Source organism: Lingula anatina, chromosome 1, assembly GCF_051362555.1.
Source record: "Lingula anatina isolate TDL-2025a chromosome 1, LinAna3.0, whole genome shotgun sequence".
Taxonomy (NCBI): domain Eukaryota; kingdom Metazoa; phylum Brachiopoda; class Lingulata; order Lingulida; family Lingulidae; genus Lingula; species Lingula anatina.
In genome coordinates, this window is record NC_141767.1 from 52,409,256 (window position 1) to 52,421,269 (window position 12,014).

The 12,014-nt window shown below is 35.4% G+C and overlaps 1 protein-coding gene across 6 annotated transcripts in view; it reads left to right on the top strand.

Annotated features, from left to right (window-relative positions):
- The window catches only part of LOC106160773 (prolyl 3-hydroxylase 1), a 47,330-nt gene that overhangs the window by 29,286 nt on the left and 6,030 nt on the right, over window positions 1-12,014 (top strand). For 2 of the 6 annotated variants that reach the window (XM_087005957.1, XM_087006013.1), the window contains exons 7-13: window positions 2,803-3,009; window positions 5,396-5,491; window positions 5,880-6,027; window positions 6,311-6,425; window positions 6,668-6,945; window positions 7,275-7,447; window positions 8,434-8,538. In XM_087005957.1, the coding sequence (XP_086862083.1) occupies window positions 2,803-3,009; window positions 5,396-5,491; window positions 5,880-6,027; window positions 6,311-6,425; window positions 6,668-6,945; window positions 7,275-7,447; window positions 8,434-8,538 (1,122 nt within the window). Of the gene's footprint in view, window positions 1-2,802; window positions 3,010-5,395; window positions 5,492-5,879; window positions 6,028-6,310; window positions 6,426-6,667; window positions 6,946-7,274; window positions 7,448-7,768; window positions 7,865-8,433; window positions 8,539-8,942; window positions 8,959-12,014 lie in introns of all 6 variants that reach the window. The other 4 variants (XM_087006096.1, XM_087006132.1, XR_015333134.1 and 1 more) reach the window with 3 other exon arrangements.

Below are 12,014 nucleotides of genomic sequence, written 5' to 3' on the forward strand. Positions count from 1 at the left end.
GTCATTGCAAATATTAGGATGAGATTTATTATTCCACATCATGTGTCAATTCCATTGAAATAATCACTTAGGCCATCAGATTTGTGTGTGGAGCAGTTGGAAAACTAATTGTATAAGTCACCCAATTATACCCCATTAATATCCATTAACAGTTATGACATTCTCCATAATAATCTTGAATCTGTTCAAGTCAGTAGCCTAATGAGGCAGGGAGAAATGGCATGTGGTGGGGCAACTCTTCATGTGTCAACACCTTCATCAACATGGAATTTCCTGGTGGATAGTTCCTTAATGTTACCATACTCTTCTAGAATGAACTGAAATGATAAATCTAGAGAATTTAAATTCCGTTTGATACAATTATTACATTTACCTTATATTAAAAAACCATATCAAAATTTTAAGCCAAAGAAATCATCCTCACTCAAACAGCCCAATATAGTGATCCTCTAAACAGTGAGACAATAATAATGACTTGGGGTTTTGAAGGTTTTAATGCTTGAAAAAATGGATTGATATTTTAATGTTGAGAAAAGGGAGAAAATATAGTTTTTAGTAGGAGAAATATCTCAATGACCAGGTTTCTAATCAGCAATAGGACATAGATTTGATTTTATTTAGAGTGCTTTACGTAAACATCGGCAACCAGCGCCCTTTTCCAAACCTCTCCAGTGTAGGGGTGGTAGTGTCAATAACATTCCTCTTCACTGTCTTGTCATGGACTTAACTTGGGCTGTTCTTAGGTAAACTAATGACTAGTTAAGGCACAGGTAAATACTCAAGCTTGTATTATCACCTGCAACTAAGCCCCACTGACAAGAAAACATGGAAAGATAAGATAAGGGCGGATGTTCACACAAACTCAATTAGAAGGGATTTCAAAGCTAAATAAACCTGCATTATTTGTTCTTTTTTTGCATGATTTAATAAAGGCTAGTAACAAGAACATGTTAGGGCAAAGCAGATGATTGTTTTTCTTTTCTTTCTTAAAGCTTTGTGATGATTGTAATGCAAGAGCAATTAATAGTGAGTGTTTTTTTCTTGGTACTTTGTATCGAGAAATGGTGACAAGAAAATTTATTGCAGCTTCTGGATTAGAGTGAATGTGCATACAGTGTATAAAGCCAGTAGTTATACACTGGGGCAGGCATGTGGCTGAGGTGTCATGACAAGGGTGGTATTTTGTAAATGTAGGATCATGAAAATATCAACAAAATCAATATTTTCAACAGATTGAAAGGCCATGTCAGAATTTTTTATCTTTTTAATGCTGTTAGGTATCCGACCATTTTGGCCATTATTGATCTCTGAGTAATTCAGATTTCTTCCTTATTGATAACCTATTATAAACATTATTCTGACTTACACCTTGTTTTTCAAACAGGTTGTCAGCTGGTGCAGACTCTCCAATCAGTTATATGTCTATTTCTGTGAGAAAAAAAACCTTTTGTTAGGTGACAAAGAAGAATGTTCAACAGACAGACCAGCAAACAAGGTTTTTAAAAATGTCTCCCAAATTCCTATCAAGACATGATGGATGGTATCTGTACAGTGGACTGGACTATGTTACTTATAGATCTATGGAATTTGTGGTGACTAATGTTTTTTTTTTCCTTTTAACCAGTGTTTTCTGATAACCTATACTACTTGAGTCCTGTGGAAGGTGTTATGTGATAGGAAAAGGAAGAATTATAGCACCCTGTCACTTTACATTAATGTCTGCCCATTGGTTTTAGAAGAATACTTCTGGTATGCTTAAAGTGACAAGCATATGGTGTGGGAATTGTGAATAGGACAGGGGGTTGACCATAGTGAGGTTTTAATGGCCACACCCATGTATAAGCCAGCATGTCCCACAGATAGTTGTTTCCAGCAAAATGCCATCCATAAAAGTTTGTTTTTTTTAAATAGATTTATGTACATGTGTGGCATACAATTTTTTACATTATCCATTTATGGTATGTTCAGTTTTTTCACAGGGATTTTTTTCCGTGATTAAGTTGACCAAGTTAGTGTAAGGTCTTGACTAGACAGTGGGGTTATTTGGGTACAGTACTCATCAGATTTTTTATCTCTTTAGAAGGCTTTTACAGACTGTAGCTTATTATAAAATCTAGACTTCTGAGTACATGTTCCTAAAATATAGTCAGGGGATTATTATCTACTGGGAATAAAAACATACCAAGCTAATGGATGCTAATGCAGCAGTTTGTAATTTTGGTGCATGTATAGTGCTTAATGTATCAGACTAATACTTGTGTCATGTTTTTTTCAGAGGCAATTGGTATTTAGATCATTTTTATCAAATGTGCATTTCAGACATCTATTTACACTTTTTTTGCACTTTTCAGAGATGTGCTTTTTATCAAGCATTTATTGTAATTGTACAAGTGTCCCCTGTGTGTTTGTTTAAAATCCCTGTGTTAACAATTTCCCCCCACTTCTGATGCAGGGAAGTACTCACTAGGTGCCTGTTGTTTCGCCTGCAGTGTCATTTTGCTACAGAATGTTTGACAGCTGGGGGGTCTGTTCTTTAGCAGTAATCTTGTTCTCTCTTTATCTTAAATAATCCAACAGTCATGATTTTGCTCCCCCTAATGAAAATAGAGAGAGCCTAAATATGAGGCTGTTGGCACTGTGTGATTTCATACAAAACTAGAAAATGTGCAAGTTTCCCTGTAAGTTTACAGTTCATTGAAATTCTTGTTCTTTTACCAAAACAAGCCATGTATATGATTATGATGTACAAATAAAAATGTTGGTGATATCATCCCTATGAACTCTTTCTTATTTATATTTTAGGATGACGAGTTTGATGATCTTTTTCTTGGAGACTCAGCAGATGAGCTGGATATTTTGGCCAAAAAGAAGCATGATTTAGAGGAGTTTGAGAGGGCACATGGTTTTCAAGTTTTTGCTGGTCCCAAGGAGCTGAAAGGGAAGAAGAGAGTTGTGGTGGATGGCTTTCTTACAGATGAACAATGTGGCTGGCTAAAAGAACTGGCCAATGTAGGTATCATATATATATATATCTGCAAGTCCACGTTACTGGGTAACAATGGGTATATCATCTTTGAAAATCTGTCAAAATATTCCAATGTGTTGCATTACATGGGGGTGCTTTCATGTGAAAGGGGATGGATTTGTCTTATTATAACAACAATTTTGTTTTGTGCCAACATGGAAGCTGGCTGGGTATGAAAATGAAACTCCCATTCTCATCCAGATGTGAGCCTCATTTTGACATCCAACCAATTCAAGTTACCTATATTATTGGGTTGGTGCAAAAATGAGACAACATTGATACATAGCTCTCCATCAATTGATTAACATGGATGAGTAGCTCTGTACATTCCAAATGAATAGTTAATGTGGTAAATGCTAGTACATTTTAACTAAAGTACAGTTTTTTTATTCATTGACTGATAAAAGAGAATATACATGTACAAGAAGAAAAGACCCAAGTTGCCACAAATAAAATTTCTCATAATTGGTAGGACATACAGTAAATATAAAACAGATAGAATTTGATAAAAAAAAAAATAATGCATTTTTCAAGTTACCACTTGGAGGCATTGTTATCTGTCATCAAATTGTCATATCATTTTGCAATTTTAACCTTTAAAATGTCTTCATTATGTGCCCGTTTTTGCAGGGATGGAATTTTTGACTACATTTTCTGGCACAATCTTACTCTTTACATCAGCTGTTTTCTGTCACTGTTAACAAATTCTGACTTAGCCTGGATTTAATGGAAAAGCATTAAAAGTTGTGGCAAATAAGCCCATTATATTGCTTAGATTTTCCCACCCCAGCAAAAAAAGCTTATAAAGACCAAAATCAGTTCTAATTGGCTTATTGTGTATGTATTTTGTTAGGCAGTGATGCATGCTCTCTAGTGCACCAAGGCCCCTTGGGGAAAGTTTGAAATTGCTAGGTGAGAGGAAAAGACAGTATAGAAGAGTATCAATTATTTTGTTTGTCCTGTATAAATGGAGACTTTATGTGAAAAAAAAGCTGAACTTTAATTTGAAAAAGGTTTTATAAGATTTGCATGTAAGCAGTATTGCTTTTTATTCAAACCTGTGACATTTTATTGGTCTTTTGGAACTTTGTCTCTTGGGAAATCAGTACTTTCAGCCAGTGACTAGATTGTACTGCATTCAAAAACTCAGTTAAAATAATTGGTTCTTGTGCTACTGTAAGCCCTATTTTAATTCAAACCCAGCGGACAGTTTCCTTTTTTCCCCTCAAAAAAAATTTTGGTAAGTATACTGATAAATGTATTACGAAGGGTTGTGGTTCAAAGTTTGATCTGTAACCAACACAGACTACTTCACAATGTATGATGTCACAGGGTGCTGACATGTGTCTGGTTCAGGGAGAAAGGGGAAAGATTACATAAAACCACAAAATGGAAAAATGATGAACGGTCACTGATGTGTTTACATGACAAGATGTCAAAAGCTCCAAAAAAGTTATCCATTTTAATATCAGCATCACCCAAACCTCCTGTTTGCTTCTCCCAACTAATTATACCAGATTTTTTCCATTTGCTGGATTTTTATGGGATTTGTAACCTTTTGCTCTGCTTTAGTCTGTCATAGCTCAGCTATGAGAGTAATTGTTGATTTATGGAGAGTTTGTGTTTATTGCACTGCAAATAGTCATCAACTTCTAGGTACACAGAGCATCCAGCTGACTGCATTCTGATCCTACACAGTCATCGTTGTGGGGTTTATTGCCTATGTTTTGTATTGACCTGATCCATAAAGCAATAAATGGATTTTTAAAAATTCAGATATAGACATCAAGGAAGCACATATCAGGTAGCCTTTTAATAGTTTAAAAACAAATGAGAGCAAGAAATCTAATAAAGAAGGTGGAAGTACATTAACAACACTGCCTCTGATTGAATGGATTCTGCAAGGGCACACAGTTACCCTACTGTGATGATATGTGTACTGGACAAAGATTTATGGCTTGTTTGTTTTTTTATATTCTGTTAATTATATTAAGATGTGTTAAGTGATTTTAAAAAATAAATTTATACTCAATGCAGGCATGTCACCAAGGATAAAGAAACATTTAAATAGGCTGATCTAATGCTTCTTTTACTTGTTGCTTTAGGTTTTATATAGTATGTGAGTAAAGGATCAAAAGCCAAATATGAAGTTACTGCTAACATTTTAATTTGAATAATTAACTGAAGGAGAACAGCATCAGTTTACTTTATCTCTTACTACTTACATTATGTATTGTTGATTATGTAATATGTTGATATTATATCTTGGCCATTTTATCATGTTCTTGCTATACCCCCATGGTGCATGTATGTAGTTATCCTGTATTATCTCTTTATTTTTGCAACTTTTATTTTTTATAAATTTTGTAGATTGGTGGTATAAAAGGAGATGGTTATCAGCAATACAGCACACCTCACACCAAACATGAGATGTACCATGGTATCACAGTAGACAAGGCAGCTGAGGTAGGACACAACACAATGTTGTGCACGCTTTCACACCTAACACAATGATGAGGGAAAGTAGGAAATGGTGCAATAAGATGATGTGTTGACACATCAAACACAATCCCCTATTGATGTCAGCTGTAGAAAAAATACCTAAGGATGATTATTGCATTTGCAAAATCACTTTAAGTATTAGTACAAGGTTGCTAAAATTGCTTTCTTAAAATTAAACTTTTATGAAGCTCTTATGGTCTATTATCATTTTCCTTTGTCAAGCATTTTTAAAAGCACCTAGTGGCATATGTTTGAAAACATTATTTTAGTTTCATTGTAAACTTTGCTATTCCAATAAGTTTGAGTACTAGTATGCAGTCTTCCATTATAATGATGTAATTTTTTATCACAGCTTGTTGAAGGAGCCAAGATCAATATGACAGCTGCTGAACTTTACCTAAACGTCAGTGAACTAATGCGGCAGTATACTGAAAAGTACCTGAACTTGGCATCCCCGCTTTACTTTCACTTCACTCACCTAGTTTGCAGGACATCACTAGGTACACATGTCGTGCTATACAATGTGCTAAGACACACCTAAACTCACATTAACATTGTGGGTCACATTCTTTTTTATTTATTTTTTTAATATTTGATTCGTGATAAATCTTGTTCAATGTAAATCAAAAAATTGTATCACACAGAGCTAAAAAACATTATATTCACCATGGCAGATAATTTTAATATTAATGAAAGATGGTAAAGATTCATGGAAAAAAAAGAAATTTGTTTCATGGCGTAAGTTGATGGTCTGGGTTGTGAATTATCTTCTGTACATTGTAGATGATGGTGAAGAGAGGACAGATCTCAGCCACCCTATCCATGCTGACAACTGTATCATGACTACAGATGGGAAATGTTTGAAGAAACTACCTGCCTTTATATGGAGAGATTACACGTGAGTTTGTTTATTGTTGGACCAGTTGTGTGCTGCCATATCTGGGAATTTATTCTGTCTTAAGACAAATAAATTATATAGTAGATTGTAAATCAAAATATATTAATAACTCAAGGCTATATGAAAAATTTTAACACATGCCGTTTTCATTATCTCTATATTCCTTAGTTATTTATCTTATTTTGGTTTTACATTTTGATGGTGGTATGTTGATTTAATATACCTTTTATGGAATCTTTCAGCGGACTTCTGTACCTTAATGACAACTTTGAAGGAGGGGAATTTTTCTTCGCAGACAGAAATAAGAGTATGCAAAGTTCTGTCAAACCAAAGTGTGGGCGACTGGTGTCATTTCAGGCCAGTGATTATCATGGGGTCAAAGCAGTGACCAGTGGGCAAAGGTGTGCTTTAGCAGTGTGGTTTACTCTTGACCGCATGTATCAAGAGACAGCCCATGACACAGCTTTTCAGCTGTTGGCCAAGCTGAGGGAGAATCCTGATTTGATTGGCCAAAGAAAAGGTAACAGATAGGATTGCAAAAATTGAAAGACATTGCAAATAAGATGCAAGTGAAGAGAAGAAAAAAATTTTAAACACTTTGCATACAGTAAACGTGCATCTTTTACTTAGCTAAATTTTTCAAACCAGAACCAATATCATGTAGACAAGAGATTTTTACAACTATTTATGGATTATGAACTTTTTGGGAACTAAAAATATCATTGGCCTTGGCTGCCCTCTGGACCCCATGCCATACTAAATGGCAATCTCATCCCTGATGCGCTTCATCCATTTATACAGTGTTTTTGTAAGTAGTTTTTCTTGATAGATACTCTTTTTCCATGACAGAAAATGAAAAAGATGACTCTGTACCTGTTGGGAAGACTAAGGCCCTGGAGGTGTATGATGATAGTAATGTCCAGGTCATTGCAACTGATGAAGACCTCGGGGGACCACAGAGAATGGCGGCAGATGGACTAGCTACAGAGGAAGAGTGTCAAGAACTTTGTAAACTTGCCAATGTAAGGAATAGTGCCATGTCCTTTTGAATGTTTTAAAGAGAAGATTTGTATTGTTAATAAAGTGAGGTCTTTAAAGTTTGAATGTTATTAATAGTGAGTTTTCTTGCAGAACTTAACTCATCACAAGTCAGTTACAACTTATAAGACAAGTGACCCACTGTATGTGATATACAAAACTCTGCCTCTTCTCCTCTCCAACTCAACATTTTCAGGTCCCAGTCCTGTTTTGTAAATATAATTTAAGATTTGTGGCACCTGTGATGAACCCAAATATTTTGCTCTTCAGAAGTACTTCTTTTACAAGTCAATGTTTCATCCTAGGGGCATGGAAAGAGAGGGTCAGGGTATAGAGGTCATGTCTCACCACTTTCAACTCATGAGAGTTTTGAAGGTCTTGATGTACCTGAGGCAGCAGAGGTACTGGTGGACTGACAATGTTAGCCTCTTCATGTATGCTGCCTGCTCCATCAGTCTGTGTGTGTCTGTGTGTGTGTGTGTGTGTGTGTGTGTGTGTGTCTTACCTTACTGTTTCATAAAACTTCCCTTTTCATGTATTACTGTGGCACAGAGAGAAATGTACATTATTTTGCAGTGTCCTTAATCAATTTAGTGTTGCTAACCTGTGCTAACATTTCCCATTTTGATAATATGCTACAAGATATTAATTGTGGTTTGTTATTTTCAGATCAAGATTTCAAGTGAAACTTTCTTTTCACTTGACAATTTATTTTATTTAAATTGACAAATTATAAATTATATTTTCAATTTGAATGTGGACTAGCTATAGATCTCTCATGGCAGTTCTATCTTGATGATTTTGTTTCTGTTGACTTCCTGTTCAAAAATTGTATGCGTCTGGTATCTTTAGGTGGTAGTAATGCTTAACAAACCACGTAAGGTCAGTAACTTAGCTGAAAACTTTTGGTGTGTACAGAGTCCCCACCAACTGGCAGCCCAGATGCTGTATTTTGAATGTGTTATTTCAGGCAGCAGCAGTACAGGGAGATGGTTACAGAGGAAAGGAGAAGCAGTCATCTCCACACACCAAGCATGAGATATTTGCAGGATTAAATGTTGTGCATGCATATAAGGTAGACACTATAAACATCGCCACCCCAATGAAATATCAAAATTATAAGTAGTATTTTAAAATATTTTCCATAAAGTTAAATCACCCCTTTGTTAAATTGAATATGCGAGTATATCTTGATTCTCTTTATTTTATACCAAAATAACACTAACTTTACATGTGACTTCACTATACCCTGGCTCATTCTGTGTTATGTAACCAATGTATTTCTTTAGTCCATTTAATACAACTGGAAACACCTTTTTAATCAATGTAAATTAAATTTCCCATATTTGACACTAACAATTGTGTATTATTTTAATTATGTATATATTGTGTTTTAATGTCATTTATTACTATAAGTTTCATGTTGTTTTAGTCTTGTCTATTTTGACTTTGCTCTCCATGTTTTCTTGTAATTTATAGCTATCAGAAGGCAAAGGTAGCTTAAAGATTTTATTGTACCACCAGCGTTAGCGCTGGCGGTACACATGGTTTCGGTCCCGTCCGGATCGTTCCGCCGGCTCCGCCGGCTCCGCCGGCTCCGTTGGCTCCGCCGGACGGCTACCGTTACCGCTTCTCCTCCTAGACGGTAAGGGCCCCCGTACCCATCTCATGGATTTAGGTCACCTATAATCTCAACTCGTTCCACGTAAAATTTGGGCTTTGTTGGTATTGGGGTCTGGGTGTGGCACTCATTGCAATGCACCCTTGTCTAAAAATGGCAAAATTAAATGCTAATTATCTACCCTACGGAAGGAGTTATGGGAAAAATTTCTATAGACGGCTTTCCAAAAGTCATATGTGTAGATTTCAAATATACCCTTGGATTTGACCTTTGACCTCTACTTCAAGGTCAAATGGGCCAAAATTTTCAAAAAAATGAAATTTTTTACGAAAAAAAATTTTTTTGCCCTGTTATTCAGACACCACACAGACTAAACCAATAATATTATTGGAAAGTGTTACCCTTCAGGTCATCTTTCATCTCCATGAATTTGGGGTCAATCGGTGCATTTTCACGGGAGTAGCGGCCATAAGATACCGAAACTGAAAACTGTCTCTAATTCGGGAACCGTTAATGCTAGAGACCCATTCTTTTTTGCATTTTGTAGAGCATGTAAAGCCCAACACTGGAGGTGGTCTCGGTTTTTTTGTATTCCATACGGTTTTCGAGTTACGCTGTATCAAAAAGTACATATTGGTGGTAAAAGCAAAATGTGCAGTACGGTAATGGATAATAAATTTTGAACTCTGGAAAAATAAAACATAAGGCTTGGCAAAGCAGACAACTTGTGTTCATAAATGACATTATTTCATCAAATTTGAACTTCTGAAACTTCAGAGCACCTCCTATTTCAAGAATTTTGACCAAAATGACATTTTCTTTATTTTAATTAATTTTTTCTGTACAAAATTTAAGGCACATTATGGTAACTCCAAAATTATAACATCTAGTCCCTTATATCTCCAAAACTGGCAGAGATAGGTCCATAGTTACTATTGAACTTGAATAGGAAGTCATATACTGGCAATCTTACTATGACCTTGAAATTGACCTTTGACCTACTTTTCACCATGAACTGAACTTTGCAAATTTTTCTTCCCTTTTATCTCCAAAACTGGCAGAGATAGGTCCATAGTTACTATTGAACTTGAATAGGAAGTCATATACTGGCAATCTAAATGTGACCTTAAAATTGACCTTTGACCTACTTTACACCATGAACTGAATTTTGCAAATTTTGCTTTCCTTTTATCTCCAAAACTGGCAGAGATAGGTCCGTAGTTACTATTGAACTTGAATAGGAAGTCATATACTGGCAATCTAAATGTGACCTTAAAATTGACCTTTGACCTACTTTACACCATGAACTGAATTTTGCAAATTTTGCTTTCCTTTTATCTCCAAAACTGGCAGAGATAGGTCCGTAGTTACTATTGAACTTGAATAGGAAGTCATATACTGGCAATCTGTATGTGACATTAAAATTGACCTTTGACCTACTTTTCACCATGAACTGAATTTTGCAAATTTTGCTTTCCTTTTATCTCCAAAACTGGCTGAGATAGGTCCGTAGTTACTATTGAACTTGAATAGGAAGTCATATACTGGCAATCTAAATGTGACCTTAAAATTGACCTTTGACCTACTTTACACCATGAACTGAATTTTGCAAATTTTGCTTTCCTTTTATCTCCAAAACTGGCTGAGATAGGTCTGTAGTTACTATTGAACTTGAATAGGAAGTCATATACTGGCAATCTGTATGTGACATTAAAATTGACCTTTGACCTACTTTTCACCATGAACTGAATTTTGCAAATTTTGCTTTCCTTTTATCTCCAAAACTGGCTGAGATAGGTCCGTAGTTACTATTGAACTTGAATAGGAAGTCATATACTGGCAATCTAAATGTGACATTAAAATTGATCTTTGACCTACTTTTCACCATGAACTGAATTTTGCAAATTTTGCTTTCCTTTTATCTCCAAAACTGGCTGAGATAGGTCCGTAGTTACTATTGAACTTGAATAGGAAGTCATATACTGGCAATCTAAATGTGACCTTAAAATTGACCTTTGACCTACTTTTCACCATAAACTGAACTTTGCAAATTTTTCTTCCCTTTTATCTCCAAAACTGGCAGAGATAGGTCCGTAGTTACTATTGAAGTTGAATAGGAAGTCATATACTGGCAATCTAAATGTGACCTTAAAATTGACCTTTGACCTACTTTACACCATGAACTGAATTTTGCAAATTTTGCTTTCCTTTTATCTCCAAAACTGGCTGAGATAAGTCCGTAGTTACTATTGAACTTGAATAGGAAGTCATATACTGGCAATCTAAATGTGACCTTAAAATTGACCTTTGACCTACTTTTCACCATAAACTGAACTTTGCAAATTTTGCTTCCCTTTTATCTCCAAAACTGGCAGAGATAGGTCCATAGTTACTATTGAACTTGAATAGGAAGTCATATACTGCCAATCTAAATGTGACCTTGAAATTGACCTTTGACCTACTTTTCACCATGAATTGAACTTTGCAAATTTTGCTTCCCTTTTATCTCCAAAACTGGCAGAGATAGGTCCATAGTTTCTATTGAACTTGAATATGAAGTCATATACTGGCAATCTAAATGTGACCTTAAAATTGACCTTTGACCTACTTTTCACCACGAACTGAATTTTGCAAATTTTGCTTCCCTTTTATCTCCAAAACTGGCAGTGATAGGTCCATAGTTACTATTGAAGTTGAATAGGAAGTCATATACTGGCAATCTAAATGTGACCTTGAAATTGACCTTTGACCTACTTTTCACCATGAACTGAACTCTGCTAATTTTTTTCTCTTTTAACTCCAAACCTGGCAGAGATAGGTCCATAGTTACTATTGAACTTGAATAGGAAGTCATATACTGGCAATCTAAATGTGACCTTGAAATTGACCTTTGACCTACTTTTCACCATGAACTGAACTCTGCTAATTTT